Here is a 21,764-nt window from a genome sequence, read left to right as displayed (position 1 = left end):
TTATTCAAGCCATAATGTGGGAACACGGTAAATTCAATATCATACACCGACCAGACGGTCTCTATTCAAGCAATAATGTGGGACCACGGTAAATTCCATATCATATACCGACCAGACGATCTCTATTCAAGCCATAATGTGGGAACACGGTAAATTCTATATCATATACCGACCAGAGGGTCTCTGTTCAAGCCATAATGTGGGAACACGGTAAATTCAATATCATATACCGATCAGACGGACTCTATTCAAGCCATAATGTGGGAACACGGTAAATTCAATATCATATACCGACCAGACGGTCTCTATTCAAGCCATAATGTGAGAACACGGTAAATTCTATATCATATACCGACCAGACGGTCTCTATTCAAGCCATAATGTGGGAACACGGTAAATTCTATATCATATACCGACCAGACGGTCTCTATTCAAGCCATAACATGGGAACAAGTCACAATTTATGTCACATTTTGACTATATGGTCTCAGTAGAAGCAATACTGTGAGAACACGGTAAGTTCTATATCATATACTGATCAGACGGTCTCTATTCAAGCCATAACGTGGGAACACGGTAAATTCTATATCATATACCGACCAGACGGTCTTTATTCAAGCCATAATGTGGGAACACGGTAAATTCTATATCATATACCGACCAGACGGTCTCTATTCAAGCCATAATGTGGGAACACGGTAAATTCTATTTCATATACCGACCAGACGGTCTCTATTCAAGCCATAATGTGGGAACACGGTAAATTCTATATCATATACCGACCAGACGGTCTCTATTCAAGCCATAATATGGGAACAAGTCACAATTTATGTCACATTTTGACTATATGGTCTCAGTAGAAGCAATACTGTGAGAACACGGTAAGTTCTATATCATATACTGATCAGACGGTCTCTATTCAAGCCATAACGTGGGAACACGGTAAATTCTATATCATATACTGACCAGACGGTCTCTGTTCAAGCAATAATGTGGGAACACGGTAAATTCAATATCATATACCGATCAGACGGTCTCTATTCAAGCAATAATGTGGGAACACGGTAAATTCTATATCATATACCGACCAGACGGTCTTTATTCAAGCCATAATGTGGGAACACGGTAAATTCAATATCATATACCGACCAGACGGTCTCTATTCAAGCCATAATGTGGGAACACGGTAAATTCCATATCATATACCGACCAGACGATCTCTATTCAAGCCATAATGTGGGAACACGGTAAATTCTATATCATATACCGACCAGAGGGTCTCTGTTCAAGCCATAATGTGGGAACACGGTAAATTCAATATCATATACCGACCAGACGGTCTCTATTCAAGCCATAATGTGGGAACACGGTAAATTCCATATCATATTCCGACCAGACGGTCTCTATTCAAGCCATAATGTGGGAACACGGTAAATTCTATATCATATACCGACCAGACGGTCTCTGTTCAAGCAATAATGTGGGAACACGGCAAATTCAATATCATATACCGACCAGACGGTCTCTATTCAAGCCATAATGTGGGAACACGGCACCTTATCCTTCACCTGCTGACTAGTCATAATGTGGGAACATGGCACATTATATTTCCCATACTGACTAGATGTTCTCAATACAATCATTGATGTGGGAACACAACACCTTTTCTTTCAGCTACTAAGTAGACGGTCACTATACAAGCCATAATGTGGGAACAAGGTACATTTTATTTCATATACTGACTAGATGTTCTCCATTCAAACCATGAAGTGGGAAGACGGTACCTTTTCATCTACTGAATGGACGGTATCCATACAACCTATAATGTGTGAACACTGCACATTTTATTTCATATGCCGTCTATACGGTCTCTATGCAAGCCATAATGTGAGAACATAGCACCTTTTCTTTCAGCTGCTGACTAGACGGTCTCCGTACAAGCCATAATATGAGAACACGGCACTCTTTATTTCAGATGCTGACTAGATATTCTCAATACAAACAATGACGCAGGAACATGGCACACTTTATTTCAAACACTGACTAGATTGTCCCTGTGCAAGCCATAATGCTGGAACACATACCCATTTTTTCATCTGCTGACTAGTCGGTCTCTTTGTTCAAGACACTTAGAGCAAAATTTTAGACTTCCTCCTCCCACCCACACCACCCAAACCCTGCTGATGGTTGATCCTGAACAAGGTGACCTTGTATAGAAAATGCCTTGCACGGAAACAGTGAAATGTCGTTCAGTGTATGGTTGTGCTAAATTGTAATCATAAACAACTAAACACATCGTATAAATCAATTTATTTATATTGTATTACCAATAAATACTATATTTCTTTCGTACATATCTTTCTCTACGGGTCCATGATAGTATTAATCACATGATATCGTTAGTGGAGTAATACCTTAACAAGTCTGCAGCACAAGACCAAACATTTGCTATATCCTTTCGATACCCAATATTTAGTGAGCATCCATCCGACCGTGGTGTTTCCCTTCTGAAGCGTTGTTTCGCCTGAATGGATACGATCAATTGAGCCTCCTTCTTCGACATGATGGCAGCGATCTTGAGAGATTTCGATGATCCATTTCTCGCCTTCTTCTTTTTCTTTCGAGCTGCCCTTTTGTCCTGTTTCTTCAAATGAATAAGTCAATGAAAATAACGATACATAATGGTTTTGTATGGCTTTGGCCGTCTTTCCTTATTATTCTATTCTGCCATTAAAAGCTTCATCAATTTTACCTTATTTCCACATACAGCAGTAATTTCAGGATATATTTACCAACATCATCATTATAATAAACATTTACTGCCACATTACTATAGCCATATTTTCTACTATACCTAGATAATTGTAACCTAATTATCTTAAGCGAGATAATAACGCAACAAATTACATTTGATAATAAACCTTAAAAACAGAAATTTCGATGCGCCATATATTCGCGATACGAATTGAAATATATTACTTTATGTGCATTTTGGTAAGAACAATTAAGTTCAGTTGGCCGCCGCAATGAATGCTGTATATTCTGAATCTGTAGGGGAAAACATTTCTGAGCAAAAATTGTCAATTATCTACCACTATAATACCTCTGTATATCCGGTTGTTCTTGAACTAAAGGAAGTATTTATAGTACAGATATAAGTACTCTGTTGAATTAAACAAGCGTCAAACAAATGTCACACCGATCTACTGTTGTTCAGTGAAGAAAAGCAAAAAGTAAATGAACCCACCACCACCATCTTGTTAGAATTTATTTTTGGTTGTCAAATGGCTTTCACAGACTATGATAGGAGGCTTCCGAAAACTGTTTACTAATCACATTCACATTTGGAATCTGAGCTATATTACTTTCTTTTTATTTGCTTTCTTTTAATGAAATTTTTTGCATTTTGTCCTCCCTCTCTCTCTCTCTCTCTCTCTCTCTCTCAGCAGTACCCTAACACACAAAAAAAAGCATGTATTCATTAATTAAACTTCATAAACGTATATAATAGATAACAATTAACACACAGACAAACGCACAATACATAACCGTAACAAGCAATATAAATGTACAGAAACAACGGTGGGTAACTATATATGTTTTTACACGCATGTGTGTGTGTATGTGTGTGTGAGAGAGAGAGAGAGAGAGAGATGCGGGTGTGCAGCGTCCAAGCCAGAAACCAAAAGGGGAAAACTTATTTTGAATTGTTAGGCTAATATTCATGTATATGATACACTGCAAGTATTTGGCTTGTGTCAAAATAAATGCAATAACTTTATATATATATATATATATATATATATATATATATATATATATATATATATATATATATATATATATATATATATATATATTCCGTTACATGGGAACTCAAACTGATATTTATTCTAAAACTATATTTTTTCATAAGTTGCATATAACACATTATAAGGTCTATAAGATACTAAATGCATTTTATTAGATATCTATTACGATCTTTCATTTTATACGTTATCTTGCATTTTGTATACTATATATTGTATACTTAAATAGGTATATTATCAAATTGATAAGATATATTATACACTTTATCAATATTGTATATATTGTACAAGGTTTCGTATTCAGTTCTATTATTATTATTATTATTATTATTATAACATGTTTGGTTCTGAATAACATTTTTTCAATATGATATTTGATTAAGTTTTTGAGACACGTTATAAATTTAATGAGATATATGAATTAGCGCTCTTTATTAGATATGTTATCTATAGCATAAGATCCCTTAATATATTATACGATATCTTCTAAACTGTAAGATATATCTTAATAGATTATACGATATCTTCTAAACTGTATGAGATATCTTAATAAATTATACGATATCTTCTAAACTATATGAGATATCTTAATAGATTATACGATATCTTCTAAACTGTATGAGATATCTTAATAGATTATACGATATCTTCTACACTGTATGAGATTTCCTATTCATTTTTAAGATAAATTTAACATCTTAAAAAGTTTACGATATCAAGGTTTTGGAACAAATTGCAATTTATTCCAAAAACTAGATATCTTTTGTACACTGCATAAGACAACTAATAAACCTTTCCAGGTATCTAATGAACTTTAATACATATTATGAAATGATTCATTATATAAGACATTCTGCATGTTTTATAATATTTCTTTTATGTGCAATCAAATATCTTATAAACGTAAGATGGCTTGTATACTTTTTAAGATAGCATGTATGCAAGAAATGACACTTTATATACAATATTAATTATGACATTTTATAAACCTAATTAATACAGATATATCATCAATTGCATAATATATTTTATAATATACCTTATATAACATGTTTTATAAGCCTTATTTACGAGATTATACAGTTTATGATATGTTTTTTGATGGTTTAGTCCTTTGGAATAAATGGTATTATGGCTTTGCCATACCCATTAAGTCATTCATGAACTATGCCTGCTAAGTTGCAAACGCACCTGCGGGCTAGGGTATATATTACAAGTCGATTGGAGGCAAGAACCGCGGTGACTAAAGGTTAGTGCATCGGACTCATCACTGAAACGATACAGGTTCCAGACCTCCAAATGGATCAGTCCTGTTCGGCTACCATCATGCGTCCTTGTTTAAGTGTCTTTCAATTAACTGCATCGACACTGAAGAACCTACTCGTTTTGCCGTGCCGAAAACACCAAACCATACCGGTTAAGTTATAATATATCTTATCTTCCGCATTGCTCCTTCAGTCTGAAGATTATTAAATGTTTTCATAAAGGTAGGGATTGACAGATTTAGACAGACAAGATTGTAATCAGAGCCCAATGATTCAGCGAGACATGTGACACCGTAATGCCAAGAAGTGATCTGTCCATACATGTAACGACACTATCAGCGTATTAGCAAGATGACTGATACACGAAACAACTATTTGTCATTCGTTTAGTGATAAAATACTCATGTTAAAACAAAACTTTAACCGTCAAGACTAAATGTGTAAGATAATGCATTTATAATGACTTCTGCTTAATTAGCTCACTCTCAAAAGCGATAGAACTTTTCAAAAGAGTTTGAAAGACTAGAACTCCTAAAACAACGAGCTCTGATCGAAACACTGCTGCAACTGTCCCAACTGTAATCCCAAAAACTATACTGCACACTCTTCAAAACTATGAAAGTTGTACTAATAAGCTGAGTTATGGAAGATAGGGAAGTTTTAGCTATCACATCAAACTCTTTCTGAGAAAATCAAACCAGAGAAATAAAAAAGCCCCATAGAAACGGAAGAGGGTATTTAAGAAATTTAACCCACGAAGATATACATAATTATGGCATCGTTACAGGAAATCATGTTCAATAAAATTGATTAAGGCATCGTGGCTGTAAGTCATGTTCGATATACTTGATTAAAGGCATCGTGGCTGGAAATCATGTTCGATATACTTGATTAAGGCATCGTGGCTGGAAATCATGTTCGATATACTTGATTAAGGCATCGTGGCTGTAAATCATGTTCGATATACTTGATTAAGGCATCGTGGCTGTAAACCATGTTCGATATACTTGATTAAGGCAGCGTGGCTGTAAATCATGTTCGATATACTTGATTAAGGCAGCGTGGCTGTAAATCATGTTCGATATACTTGATTAAGGCAGCGTGGCTGGAAATCATGTTATCAATACTTAGACTTTAATTTTATCATACTGAACATTTCGGACAGTTTTAGACTGTGTGCTTTTGTGCATGAGTTTGAACTATGTTTTATTTTTCAAATAAAAACAACACATGTCAGATTCAAGCTTTTGATGCCATCAATGTTTAATTTAGTACTTTCAACTTAACAATACTCATCATGATCATCATCATCATCATCCTCATCGTCATCATCATCACAACAACAACAATCTTTGTAACAGAGAAGCCGTGAGATATAGCGGTAAAAGAAAATAAAGCATAATAACTGTGACCTATTGACATAGTTACTTCAATCGATGGAATGCCAATGGCTCCACCTTTCCCAGTCTAACACTACAGTTATCAGAAAACATGTTCATTGACCTCATTCTTCGCTCAGACTTTTACCTACGTAATATGAACGTACGAAATTCAACCAGTTAATGTTTGTACCTGGATTTAGTCGTCCGATGTCTAAACCATCCATTTGTTTACAGACTGTGAAATAAAAAGACCACCTTCTTAGCTAATTTAAGAGTGTATGCGGAGAAGCGTCAATATTAACTTAACTAATATCCTAATATTGCTGGACGTCAACCTGAGCACAGTCTAGCTGACAGTGTTGCATACAGATTATCGCTCAAATAAATAAAGAGGTAATTTTAAGACAATAGAAACGTGGTCACGTTGTCTGTGTGTATCTTCCTGCATGTAATATATCTCTAAATGTTGCGTTTAAATTGCTTTAAACAAACGTCAATTCTCCAAAGTTTTTAGCAGGATTTAAAAGGTATTTTAGTTTTAAAATCCACGTTCAATATCAATCATCGAATGTATGAGAAAAAAAAATTTGAATGTTTGAAACTCAGTTATCTAACCAGTTAACAGTCTCATGACTACAACCCTGGCCATGTAATTGGATCTGCTTTCTTTAATGACATAATTGCTTGTATGTCGTCCTAATTTGATTTAATTTCATCTTGCTAACTTACTATGAAAGAACTCTCCCCAGATTTTTTTCATGTATTTGAGCTGTATGACATGTACAACCATGACTTTGTACATAAAGTTTCACAGGTGTGCTTAGCAACAATATGACGCCTCTTAACCTAGGTAAGTCACGAACGCATCATTATTGCTCAGGTATAACGCACGGTACCTTATTAAAAAGTTCATCACTGATATTATCTCCTACGTATTTAATTGCGATACGAGATAGATTTCTTACAATTGACGTATATCATAATACTTTACAAATTGTGGTAATTGTTCCAAAAGAATTGGCGCTAGAACCCGCACATAATGAGTACAACCATCCGTAAATTAAATATCCAACATGCATAGGTTGTTGAATATTCAGTGAAAACCTGCTAGGAATTTATAATTATTGCAGGTAGTATTGTTTTTAAATCTTAAATCTGTTTTCTTCAGTTTAGGAAACAAAAGCAGAAAATATTTGTTTGTTAAGTTAACTGGGTAACATTTGATGGTAGATTAGAAACAGTGCAATACAGCGGGAGGGGGGTATAAAACAAAGGTCTTTTACTGAGCTCTCCTGAATGAGGAACTACCAGTGGCTGCATGTGTTCGTTGGGTGGTATTACTTTCAAGAATGGTGGATTACATGGGGATAACTTATTAACTATTTCTTCTTTCGAAATATGCAACAAGCCTCGTTACACAAACTTACAGCCACTCATCATCACGATAGTTCAAGGCTGGTTTTGGAAAAACTGATTATATGTGTGTGATTTAGATTTTTAACGTAGCTTTAACAATTTTCCAGTCATATCGCTACGATGACTGTAGCGTGAGAGTTTATAGTGATGTCTAGCACTTGGGGGGTGGGGCATCATGCCGCAGACATGTAGCATGATGTCCCACCTAGTCACATTATCCTGACACCAGGCCGACCAGTCCTAACAATAACCTCTAAATGCTGACTGCCGAGCGAAGCAGCAGTTAGTACCATTTTTAGAAGTCTTTGGTATGAATCGGATTCGAACCCACGACCTCCCGCTTCAAGGACGGACGCTCTAATCACTAGGCCGCTGGAGCGGTCGAAAGACTGATTAGTTTCACTTACTAAATGACAGGTAACTAGACTAACTGACTTACCAATTAGCATAGTGATCGAATAAATTGCATCCTAGTTTACGACAGAAAGTTACAAGTAATCTACTACATAAACAGAAATGGCGGTATCAAAGTACGCAGGTCGACTCCAATCTCATAGTGACACTTTGTAATTTTTATATTATTGAAAACTGTTAGATCTATATGTTCCAAGTCGAATAATATTAAAACGGAACCATAAAGTGTTATGTGCAGAACTAAAATGGTCATCGAATGAGAGAAAAAAAGAAGTCATCAGGTGCCATGAAAAGACGTCAAGCCATGTTAAAGGATACGCTACAAATCAAGTCTCAAAGATGGACTCCACTTGACACAGCACCTTACACACATCTCTTCTTATAAGACAAGACTTCCCTCAGGAAAAAGTCCATAAATTCAAGCTTTAGAGGGAAACATAACCCTATAGTGGGCTTCAAACTTTATTTATATGAGAATTTTCAATTAAATTTGGGCAGAAAAGATTAATATTTTGTTTTTTGTTTTCTTCATAACTAGTCCTAAACGAGGAAATACACACGTCAAAGTCATGCTTATGAATATACATCAAAAGGTAATTTTGCGAGGTGGGGGGGGGGGCGTGGATCCTCATGAGTGGTTAGCTTGCTGTCGTGTAGATAGCCAGGATATTGTCAATTTTAAAGGCATGAACACTAAAGCTACCTAAAAGAAATTCGTGTCTTTGACAGACTCAACATTAAAGACAGCACAATCATAAAACTTACTATTTTGTTAAGTTACTAAATCACCAACCTATGTTATCGTTTTACCATTTTGTTGAAGTAAGAGGATAAATAGTTCTCAGCTACTCCTAGAATGGATTCGCTTTTGGTTGGAAAATAATTTCCAGAATGAATTCTGGTTATTCTCTGGTAAGCTCACACTTCTTCCCATGCCCTGTTAGTGAGCGTCACGCTAAGCTCGTGCAAATCAAACACACTACACACTCTTACCGCAGGGACATGCTTCTTTCCTAGAGAATAATCTGCAATGCCATAAAAGTAGAAAATGAATAAAGTCGTCCAAACATTGGTTGCAGCTAAATCTACAGAAACGCTGCTTAAGTCAATGCCAAATTAAAAAAAAGAAGCAGAAAAGACGTTTATAGCACCCACTACTGTGATTTAAATTCTTTAAAAGCAGAAGCGCCACAAAATGTTCTTTATCAAACACTGGGGGGGGGGTGTTTTGGCGCCCTGAATTGTTTTTATGTCTTGGCTACCATGATTATAGTGACAAGATACGTATTGATGTTTCGAATTGAACTGAACCAACGCCACTTAAACGTCAGAGAGCTGATTTATAGGCCTAACCAGATTTCTGCTCAAAAGCGCCAGAACACACCCCGGCTTTGAAATGAGGCAACTGTGATAGTATTTGCACCTTATGACGACACTGTTCATAATTAAATACCGCCTCCATCCCCCCGCCCATTAGCTGTCATTTGAACATTTCAACACAATGGAAGACAAAAGGTCTACAATTTTTACTACAAATAAATTTAACTAAAAATAAAAGAAACCAATCTTTTTAAATAGTGCAAGTGACAACACCAGGACAATTTTTAAAAACAATTCTTATTTTCTCCTTTGCGCGCAACTATGATACTTTTTTTCCATTATAAGTCTTTTTGTCTCTAAAATAATATGTGTTCAAGTGCGAAATTATACAAATTTGGATGTATTGTGTATGCTTTGCTGGCATTTGCATGTTTTATTCGTGTTAAACTATGTGAAACATTATCATTTTGTGAGTATCCTTCTCCTTGATTAGAATTGTGCCACGTCGATACATTTTTTTAAGTGGATAGTTGATTCGACAGTTTTCTGTCTTGCACATTTACCTTTCTTCCACATCAGTCTCTCCTAACAGAATCCTTTTTATGTGATTGAAGTGTTCTCATTACTAAAGTCTTATTTTTCTTCCAGATCGTCATTCTGTTGCATTTTCCTTTAAATTACAAATGATCGGTAGCGGGCACCGATTTTTTTAGCTACACCACTGGAAATTTTACTACTGAAAGTTATCTGCATTGATATTGTTTTTTGTGTGGCGTTAATAATCTGTGATCTTTATTTTTTGTTTTGTTTTGTTTTCTTTGTTGCGTTGTATTTTTCTTTTGTTTTTGATAATTTATTTTGCTATGACTGATTGATTGGTTAATCACTGTAAGATTGAATTATTGATTGGTTAATCACTGAATGATCGATTGGTTGATTGATCGAATGATTATCTTTATTTTCTTATTGAAAGTATTGAGCTTTTGTTGCTTGAGTATTTATCTGATATGAATATATTGTATGTCGTGAGTTTTGTTTGATGTGAGTAGTTAGTATGACGGAAGTTTATCTTATATGAGTAATTAATATGACGGGAGTTTTCTCTGATATTAATATTGAGTATGACGGGATTTTTCCCTGATATCAGTATTTAGTATGATGGGATTTTCTCTAATATAAACATACTGTATGACGGGAGTTTTGTCTGATATGAGTATTTAGTATGACGGGAGTTTTCTCTAATATCAGTCCTTAGTATGACGGGAGTTTTCTCTGATACTAGTATTAAGTATCACGGGAGTTTTCTCTGATATGAGTATTTAATACGACGGGAGTTTTCTCCGACATTAGTATTTAGTATGACGGGAGTTTTCACTTATATTAGCGTTTATTATGACGGGAGTTTTCTCTGATATGAGTCCTTATCATGACATGGATTTTTATTGATATAAGTATTTTGCATGATGGGAGTTTTCTCTGATAAAAATATTTAGTATCACCGGAGTTTTCCCTGATAAAAGTGTTTAGCATAACGGGAGCATTCTCTGATATAAGTATTTAATATGACGGGAGTTTTCTCTGATATCAGTATTTAGTATGAAGAGAGTTTTCTCTTATATGAATATTTAGTATGACGAGAGTTTTCTCTTATATGAATATTTCGTATGACAGGAGTTTTCATGATAGGAGTATTTAGTATGACATGAGCTTTCAATCATATAAACATTTAGTATGACGGTAGTTTTCTCCTATATGAGTAGTATTTATGACGGGAGTTTTCATTTATACCAATATTTAGTACGACGGGTGTTTTCTCATATTTGAGTACTTAGCATGACAAAAGTTTTCACTTATTTAAGTACTTCGCATGGCTGGAATTTTCTCTTGTTTGAGTATTAACATTGCTGAAAGTTTTTGTTATTCAAATATTTAGCGTGACTGGAATATTCTCTTATTTGAGTGTTAAACATGACCGGACTTTTTTTTTTTCTTATTTGAGTATTGAATGCAAATACTGTTAGAGTCAGGTTGTAGGCAGAAAAAATTATCTAGCTTTTTCTAGGATTCCAGACACAGGATCATTCTAGTAAAACAAAGAAGCTTGCACCAAGCCATAAAACTACACAGACAAACCCACATCACCAAATCAATATTTTTTTACAAAGAACTTACATGGAACATGTATGCATGTTGGGTCAATCACACGAACTCGGAACACGTTAAATCTCTTTTTGCGAGCATTAACGTGTTAGGACTTTCGTTATATATGATAGCTGTAAGAAAGAAAGTCAGTTTAATCAATCTTTTAGAAAACAAACACCTATAAACAAACAACACATCAAACAAAAGCTATTGCTTTAGATTGTTATTTGTGCATTTCATGCAAGAAAGGAAATATATGGTACAATGAGTCAGTATTTTTATGTACTTCATGTCCTATAAACCGGAAGCATAGATTGTTCATTTTAAATACATGCTTCTAATATATATATATATATATATATATATATATATATATATATATATATATATATATATATATATATATATATATATATATATGACGGGTTTAGAGGTGTCAAATGAAAGGTGTATATATATATATATATATATATATATATATATATATATATATATATATATATGTGTGTGTGTGTGTGTGTGTGTGTGTGTATGTATGTATTGATGGATGGATGGATGGATGGATAGATAGATAGATAGATAGAAACAAACGTTAAAATGTTCTAATTTCAAACTATTATAGCATCTTCCCGCATATAAATCATCTTATAGCATCTATTTAATAATTAAATAAAGCACCCAGATTTGGCAGTTTTGTCTCTGAAATCAATGCTCAAGTACTGATTATTGATTAACAAAATGTGATTTGTAAACAACACATGAAGATGCAAAAATCTGTCTAACCTAGGATATGAAGAAAATAAGCCTTTATACTTATGGTAAGTTAAATGCGGCTATGAACGTATTCTTGAAAGACTTTGATAAGCGTATAAACTGATGGCAAAATATATATATATATATATATATATATATATATATATATATATATATATATATATATATATATATATATATGGAATAATATCATAATATATGCTTCAATACATGGAGATGAACACAATATACAGGAAAGTTTGCTTTATACAACGTAGGATGTTGCTATTATAATACGTAGATCGGGCATATAAAAGCGTTGGGGAAAGTTACTGCGAAATTGGCTAAATATATACTACGTTACCATTGTGTTTAGGAAAATATGCGTATGTGCTTGAGTGACTGTGACTCTAATGACGGTCAATCGGTGTATAACTTATACCGTAGACAGTTTTCATTAATACATTCATGTATCAAGCGTCCTCAACTGCTAATAGTGTGTAAATCAGATCTTTACTTGCATAATATTCCTGCAGATCTGGTTCCATCCTGCTTAATTCTACCAATGATTTTTCACGCAAACACCATAGACCATTATCACGATGCCCATTACCTATGATGTGATGTAAACACCGTAGACCATTATCATCCGGCACATTATGTGACGGTAGATCTGGGTCTATACTGCTCGCGCTTGGACGCGTGCAATATACATTTACCTGCGAAAAGTTTACATGACATTTAGAGGTCTTACTCCGTCTTAATAAACGAATACTTATACCATATTCATGACGGACAGAAAAGACTTCTGAGCACATAATCAGTTGGGTAATTTTCATTTTGGTACAAGAAATTTAACAATTCAGTGTCATAAAACTAATATAGGAACGATCCATTATGCTCGTGTGTTTTGTTTTTTCGATAATGTTTACTTTAATCAAGATTATGTCAGATTCTAGTTTTTCTTGAATATTAACATTATCACTGAACTGTACTAGCTTCTGAAGAGGATGAATTTGGGATGCTATCCCACATAGGCAAAATGCTAGGGGTGCGTAATTCGTGACTAGAGATATTCCCATTGGCAATTTGCCAGGCATAATATCGTTTGTTTTCGGAATTTAAGCTGCTCGGGTCCAGCCGTGTACCCGACTGAAATTCGCTATCACTATTCATGACATTCATACCTGATTTATCTGCCTCTCGTGAAGATATAAATCCGTTCTTATTATTATAAGAAGTCAATGTCTCTATAAAATCTTTATCCTTCGAAACTTTAATCACTCCTGCGTGAACTTTGTTCTTCGAACTTAAAGTTATTCCTTCAACGGCAATAGCACCATTAAGATCCAGCTTTGAAATTGGAGGATTTGAATTCCTCTTATATGATAGAGTTGGAGTCACAGATCTCAGATTTTGCGAATCACCACTGGAATTTGCCTTTCCAGTCGTAGTCCTAGCAGATTTTCTTTTCGCAGTTTTATCCATTGTATCCAGTTTTTTACCAGCAGCTTTCTTGGACCCTTTAGTCCTGCGTTTTTGCTTTCCAGTTTCTTTTACATCATTGACGTTCTGCATATCTTCTGATGGGTTTGTAATCTTCTGACTTTCTTTCTTATCTTGTTTTGATTTTGCAGTGGGTCTCCTTATTTTTCTCTTTTGTTTACTTTTAGCAGCATTGCTGTTGTTGTTAGTATTACTAAGAGGAAGTGCCTTAACCATTTTCTCTGGAGCTTTTTTTGCAAATCTTTTACATTCGCCATTGCCATTTGTAATTGGTTTCGATGTTGCCCTTTTGACCTTTACCTCTTCCTCATCGTCCTCGGAGGAATCCGACTCACTTTCACTGTGCAATCCCAGCATTTTGCGATTGGGAATAACATGAATCAACACTAGGTTGTCTCCACTAGGAAAAGAAACTTTTTTCTTTTTCCCGTTGGATTTCTTTTTTACCACGGCGGTACCGTGTATAGCCTCATAACAGGGGGGCACGTTTTGAGGAGCTAAACCAATAAGTTCACTATCACTAAAGTCATCCTCTTCCTCCTCCACATCATCTTCCTCCTCTTCCTCTTCTTCCTCTTCCTCCTCCTCTTCTTCTTCCTCCTCCTCCTCCTCACTGGAATCACCAGAGGATTCAGAACTTTCGGCGGAACTGTCAGAGTCACAATCTGAATCGTCATCCATCTCTCGTTTGGTTAGACACTAAAGTTTATACTCTAGTTGTCACCGTGTAGTCACTTATATTGAACATGACATAATATGACTTCTTCTGAAATATAATAAACTATATTTCTTATTTTATATTGATCAAACCACATTTGAAAACACAGCAGAATCACCAACCCCTGTTATGTGTTACCCTTGTTCATGAATGAATAAGCTTTGTTGTCACTCCGGAGAATATACGATTACCCTTTACAGCACCGTCAGGTTATTTAGCACCGTCGTAATATGTATAATAAATGTAAAATCGTGGCATGGTTAGCAATTAAAATATGTGATATTTCCTTTTGAGAATAGCTGATCCTATAAGTATGGTTTACACGTTACAACCTGCGGTCGATCATAACATACTGACATGAGCCGATACCTGGTTGTATTTTAAATACGTTCCGATTCCTCCACGAAGCCACGCTTACATGCAGGACTAACGCGATAAAATCCTCTTTAATAACTACATTAGCTCTATGCTATATAGATAAGACTTATTCCGTAAAAAGGCATAAGTGAACAATAACCGCTGAAACGTTCTATTTTGTCAAGGATGATTAGCTAGTCTGATTTTAATTTTGTCCCATACCTGTCGACAAATCATCTCGCTGATGAGTGTGTTAGCTGGGGTTGTGACGGAATACACGACTGGAATTGATAACTTCCACATTGATATTTCCAACATATAATACCATCTATTTATAAACTAATATATAAATTCATTCTAGGATTAACACATACACTCCTCGAATTTCATTTATAAACTTATATTTATGTTATTGTACGCAAATGTAATTATTTTATAGCCGTATTTTCTTTGCCATTCGGCTCCAACATGCAATAACAGTATATTGATTGATGTTTAACAACTGACGCTAGCAATCATCATAGAGTTGGTTAATAAAGCCGTATACCAGTGTTCAAACAAAGCAAGTCGACAAGTCAAATCTTGAAGCAGAAAGGCAAATATAGCATTAAGACACCATTAGCTGGCGGCAATTCACATATCCTAGATGAGTCCAACAAAAAAGTTGAATATCCACACAGAACATGCTCAAGATACGACTGACCATTTGTGGTCAAGTCTACGTTGAATCGCTCTGTGCATGAGTTCCATGTGCCTGAATATTCGAACACCTGATAAAATGAAATGTAAAAGAAATACACGCGAAGTCACCATTTACAAATAATAGGTATGGAGCGCTTATCTTTACAGCTGAACATAACGTATTGTATCGTGCCACGCTCGAAAAGAGCTTTGTAATCGTCTTGTGTACTCATTTGACTTTAAGAATACACAATATAAATAAGTTATGGAATGTATGGGTGCTAGCACAAACATAACGCACATAGAAACTCAAATAAATAATGCAAGCCACAAGATTCTAACGTAAATTTTGCAAATTAAGGCCTATTTATTTTATTTGTATCTGAAATAATAAGTCAGGGAATCAAGCCTAAAGTTCATTGGCCCATTCGCTAATAATCTTTAACTAGGTGATATCATTTATTAAAATCTCTATATCCTCCCGAAAGTTACAAAAATGACAATAGCTATAAAGTGCTTCTTTCTTTGGGTGACTAGGTGCACTAGCTCGCAATGAGTAGCAAGGGTCAGTGTTACAATCCCACACACATCAAGACACGTTAAGTTCGGGTAAGTCCCGCACAAAACATTAAGACACGTTAACTTCGGGTCAGTCACACACACATCAATACACGTTAACTTAAGGGTCAGTCCCACACACATCAAGACACAGTCACACACACATCAGGACACGTTAACTTCAGGTCAGTCCGACACACATCAAGACATGTTAACTTCAGATCAGTCCCACACACATTAAGACACGTTAACTTCGGGTCAGTCCCACACACATGAGGACACGTTAACTTCGGGTCAGTCCCACACACATTAGGACACGTTAAGTTAGGGTCAGTCCCACACACATCAAGACACAGTCACACACACATCATGACACGTTGACTTCGAGTCAGTCCCACACACATCAAGACACAGTCACACACACACATCAAGACACGTTAACTTCAGGTCAGTCTCACACACATCAAGACATGTTAACTTCAGGTCAGTCCCACACACATTAAGACAGGTTAACTTTGGGTCAGTTCCACACACATCAAGACACAATCCCACACATATCAAGACACGTTAACTTCGGGTCATTACCACCGACATAAAGATACGTTAACTTTGGTTGACTGCGAATCCCATTTTGTTCACGTTCTGTTAAACGCAACGAGTAACACGTGTATCGTAATTCATTAAAAAAGGCTTGTTATTTTGTTGAGATGCGGGGGTAGGGATTTAGTTTTTTGTGTTAACTGTTCAAGTATCGGGTAAAACATTTTATCAATTATGAAATAATTAATCATTAGTAAGCCATAAAATAAATTAAATATCAAGTTGGATTAAAACTGGACATTCAAAAATTGGAGAAAATTTAATCTGTAAGTCCAATCAAGGGATAGCAAAGGGACTATACAACGTAGCGTGATTTCTCCTATCTTTTATTAGGCAAAGCTTTAATGTCTACTAGAGGTGCTCGGTATTACCGGTATACCGATTTACCATGGTATTTTTTTTTCAGTGGTACGTACCGCAGTACTTTTAACTGGACTCGTAAGTCGGCAGTTTCGGTCGGTGATGAATGTACGGAAGTTCCCGATTAATCTTGTTACTACTTAAATGATATTAACGTCTTGTTTTCATTATCCATGACAAAATAGTACAACAAATGAACTTTCTTCTTAAAAAAATGGTTGTGTTTGTCAAAATTTAATGGTGACTATTATACACATTATTTTGAAACATATCTAGTTAATCTTACATGGTTGATATGGTGTGCAATCCATTTATTCAGTCTGTGATTTCCTATCTCACACCGGAAATTTCCGTTTCGCACAACCAAGCCGGGAACTACACTTTTACAGCTTTAAATATTAAATAATAGTCGACTTGAAAAACATACGGAATGATTTATTACTAGAGATTTAAACGATTGTAATTTTAAGAAATGTAGTAATGTTTAGTGAAAGTAGCCGCTTTTGTCGCTGGCTGATAAGGTGAGCGTACCGAAAGAAGCAACCATTAGTTTATGTGCATTTCACGGTGTCTAAACCGTGCAAAAGTGGGCAACAGTATCTTGGACAGAATGTTTTAGTTGAAGTGGGCAACAGTATCTTGGACATAATGTTTTAGTTGAAGTGGGCAACATTATCTTGGACAGAATGTTTTAGTTGAAGTGGGCAACAGTATCTTGGACAGAATGTTTTAGTTGAAGTGGGCAACAGTATCTTGGACAGAATGTTTTAGTTGAAGTGGGCAACAGTATCTTGGACAGAATGTTTTAGTTGAAGTGGGCAACAGTATCTTGGAAAGAATGTTTTAGTTGAAGTGGGCAACAGTATCTTGGACAGAATGTTTTAGTTGAAGTGGGCAACAATATCTTGGACAGAATGTCTTAGTTGAAGTGGGCAACAGTATCTTGGACAGAATGTTTTACTATCAGTTCTCAGATCCGATGAAGCTAGTTTGCAAAGTGACATCATCAAACATGGTGGGGGGAGGGGTAAGGAAAAATCTACGTGCCTATGACTGCAGTTTAAATCAATATATCCCACACAACAGTTTTGAAAAATTCATAGCTGAGGAATAAATCATCATATCGACAATGCAGACAGACTGATGACGCAACTGTACAGTATACATCAAGGTCTAGCCTCGGTTACGTACGGGGACTTTATAGAACGCTATATGCCTAATTCATTTTTTTTAAGTATACATTAAAAAAATTCAAAAGAATGTTCTGACTAAAAAGGGTATATGCAATAAATACAACACCACATACATGCTTTGTTCCGAATAGGAGAAAGAACTCTGTTGATATGGCCTAGGAACGCATGTGTCGGCCTGAAGGCCTCTACATATTCCTACAGTGCATCGAACGCGTTCTTTCCGCCACACTTGGAAGAAAACATATTTGTAGATTTGTCTATAGGCATACATATGATCCTTTGATCACATATTTGACATGTGTCGCATATGAAATTCGTAGTAGCCAAAAGGTGTGGTGTAAAATATATTCGAGCCAAAGTCAACTTACGGAAAGATTTCGAATTTAAAATCCCCATATGTCATGTTTTCGTTATCTACTACCGTTTGTGAATGTGTTAAGTATTTGTATTCCTTCGTTAGGCTGCGAATCGTCCTACGATATTCAAGACAGCATTTGTTTCCTGCCTGAATTTTATGTAATTTTCTCAGGTCCACTAAATATTTTCTCGATTGTTGAGTACGTTTGATTGAAGGTTGCTGCTTCCTCTCTATTATACCAGCATTGTAGCTAGTACATCTTGTTTTAGTATGAACGTTTCGATTTTTATCAGTGTCACCACGATGTCTTTAACAGTAACAGTTAAAATGTAATATTAATCATTCCACTTTTGTTACAGCTTTTAGATGTCAATTTATACAACAATTCACATACACATAGCAAATTCGCCTTTCTCTAAGGTTTTTGGCAGTTTAATTTTCAAGGTGGAGGGGGCGTGGTTTTCTTGTGAGCTGAAATATTTTCTTTTCTTTTATTTCAAGATAATATGTTTTCTAAATAACATCACAGAGACAATATAATGTAAGTTTGCCATAAATCAGAGGAAAATATTTGTCCAGCTATTGAACGACAGAAATTAATCAAAAAGTGTATACCTCTGCACCGGAACATTAAATTATTGGTCCCGAAATATGATTGCGAAATACCATGGTACTTATGCGGTATGTTTAGAAATACCGCGATATACCGAAAAAATGTCACTGTACCCAGCTATAATGTTTGCAATAATAAACCAGGAAAATATAACATTTTAAGCAGTTGTTCCTAACTCAAATGCAGTCCCGACTTCAACGCACCAATACACATGGACACACACAAAAGTAAATATATTACTTCCAAAACAAACATCAGTCAGGAATCTCTTTAAAGAAAATGACAGAAAATTCATTGTAGAAAGCAAATATGGGCATCATAAATGTGACCTCGACCTTTGACCATTTTGTCCACTGGTCATGAAATTATGTATGTATGTATGTATGTATGTATGTATGTATGTACGTACGTACGTACGTATGTATGTATGTATGTATGTATGTATGTATCAATGTTTGCATGTAAATGATTTATCGGCACCTTAGCATAATTTTGGCTTCGTCCGTTGGTGCCATGTACAAGTATATAAAGATTAATTTTTTCAGAAGTGGCACATTGGGCAAGGCATTGACAGAGTCCACCTCTATCACGACAGCTTACAGACTCACTGAGTGAGGCCTTTTTAGGGTGCTGACTCAATCACCACAGTTTATCGACACATTGTGTGAAGCTTTGGCATAGTGCTGACTCACGGCGGTTTATAGCGTCAGGTGTTCAGGCTCGAATAAACAGTAACACAAGAAAGAGTAAAAACAATAAGCATTGAAAAAAATACAATAATTTATTTCCCTGAAAAATTCTGTAAAAATAATTTAAAAAATATGAACTTACGGTTTTAGGAATCAATCCAAAAATAATCCAAGAATAATCCACGAATAAAATTTTTGAAGTCCTAATAACAAAATGTTCTACTGATTTCAAGTTCTAATCCCGACGAAGAATCCAAGATGGAAGACGATGACGTATGCTGTAACCTGTAGTTTTGAAGTCTGCAGTTCCTTGTAGAAACAAGAATTATCACTCCGGTTTTGGAGATCTAAATACATTTCTTATAAGAACTGTCTTTGATTAAGAATCTCACATGAGCACATGTATTTTCCAGAAAAAAAAGAATTAATCCTTTTGAATCCAAGTAATTTGAAATAACTCCAAACAGGACAAGATACAACTTCCAGTGTAACAATCCAACTTCCTGAAAATAATTCTCCAAAACAGCGGTTATATGGTCTTCTAAAATGTAAACAGTGTGTCACGTGATGATGTTCTGGAAGCTCATAGAAATTAGGTACTTGTTTAAGATCACGTCACACCAGTGTGACCCTGACGAAAACCAATCATTTTACTCTAAGAAGCAAATTGTAACAAATTGTTTACATCTTAAACACGAAGTCCCATCACGACCTCGACAACAGTCAAGGTCAAACTATTTTCTGAAAAAAAAGTATCATCTCTAGTGAATAAATTTACATTACAATATCATGTAATGAAACATAAATTTTTAAAAAGTAACAAATAATTAAATTGAAAAAAAAAAAAAAAAAAATATATATATATATATATTAAATCAGATACAAGTAAATCAAATATACATAACACTTCTCGCCATAAAGAAAAAGAAAGATTATCCATAAAGCTTTCTTTTTATCATAGACTAATTATAAATGAGAATAAAAAGAACTCGTATAAATTACACAGTGTACATGAAATAATATATTGTTATACACGGGAAAGTGCGTCTGCTATTAAGTTATCTTTTCCCTTGATGTGCCTGATGTCAAGATTATATTCCTGTAACAACAAAATCGACTTTAGTAGTCTTTGATTTTTTATTTTTCATCATGCCGATGAAAGTAAGGTGGTTGTGGTCACTAAATACAATAATCGAAGAAGGAGCTGAACTTAGGTAAACTTTAAAATGATGTAATGCCAATATCAAAGCGAAACATTCTTTCTCGATTGTTGAATACTTTCTTTGGTGCTTATTTAATTTCTTAGAAAAATAGCACACTGGATGATCAATAAGAATTTTCATCTTCTTGAATCAAAACTGCTCCAAACCCAACATCACTTGCATCAATAGACAGTTTAAATGATTGGTTGAAATTGGGAGCTGTAAGAACTGGCGTGCTTTTAAGTATGGCTTTCAACTTGTCAAAAGCCTCCTGACATTTTTCAGTCCAAAAGCACTTGTTTTTCTTACTCAATAAATTTATCAGGGGTTCAGCAATTATAGAAAAATTGGAACAAAATTTTTCATAGCATCCGGCCATGCCCAAAAATCGCATCAGTTGCTTTTTATTAACAGGCACGGGAAATTCA

General features: G+C 35.1%; 1 protein-coding gene across 5 annotated transcripts; it reads right to left on the bottom strand.

Moving 5' to 3' along the window:
• Nucleotides 1-2,295: 2,295 nt before the first annotated feature.
• On the bottom strand, nt 2,296-15,839 carry LOC149807495 (uncharacterized). Of its 5 annotated transcripts, none has more exons than XM_089967206.1 (3): nt 13,689-15,839; nt 9,280-9,311; nt 2,296-2,644 (listed from the first exon to the last, which is right to left on the bottom strand). In XM_089967206.1, the coding sequence occupies exons 1-3, from the start codon at nt 14,686-14,688 to the stop codon at nt 2,387-2,389; spliced, it is 1,290 nt and encodes a 429-aa protein (XP_089823332.1). In that variant the 5' UTR covers nt 14,689-15,839; the 3' UTR covers nt 2,296-2,386. The 5 variants fall into 5 exon arrangements, 4 of the variants coding, with proteins under 4 accessions (XP_089823332.1, XP_089823341.1, XP_089823362.1 ...); XM_089967236.1 differs by lacking the exon at nt 9,280-9,311 and adding an exon at nt 11,779-11,879 and having other exon boundaries at nt 2,508-2,644; nt 13,689-15,837; XR_016422730.1 differs by having other exon boundaries at nt 2,545-2,644; nt 9,080-9,311; nt 13,689-15,837.
• Between the last annotated feature and the right edge of the window lie 5,925 nt (nt 15,840-21,764).

Source organism: Sinohyriopsis cumingii, chromosome 1 (assembly GCF_028554795.1).
Source record: "Sinohyriopsis cumingii isolate HCF-2022 chromosome 1, ASM2855479v2, whole genome shotgun sequence".
Classification (NCBI taxonomy): domain Eukaryota; kingdom Metazoa; phylum Mollusca; class Bivalvia; order Unionida; family Unionidae; genus Sinohyriopsis; species Sinohyriopsis cumingii.
This window is presented reverse-complemented; position numbering and strand designations above follow the sequence as displayed.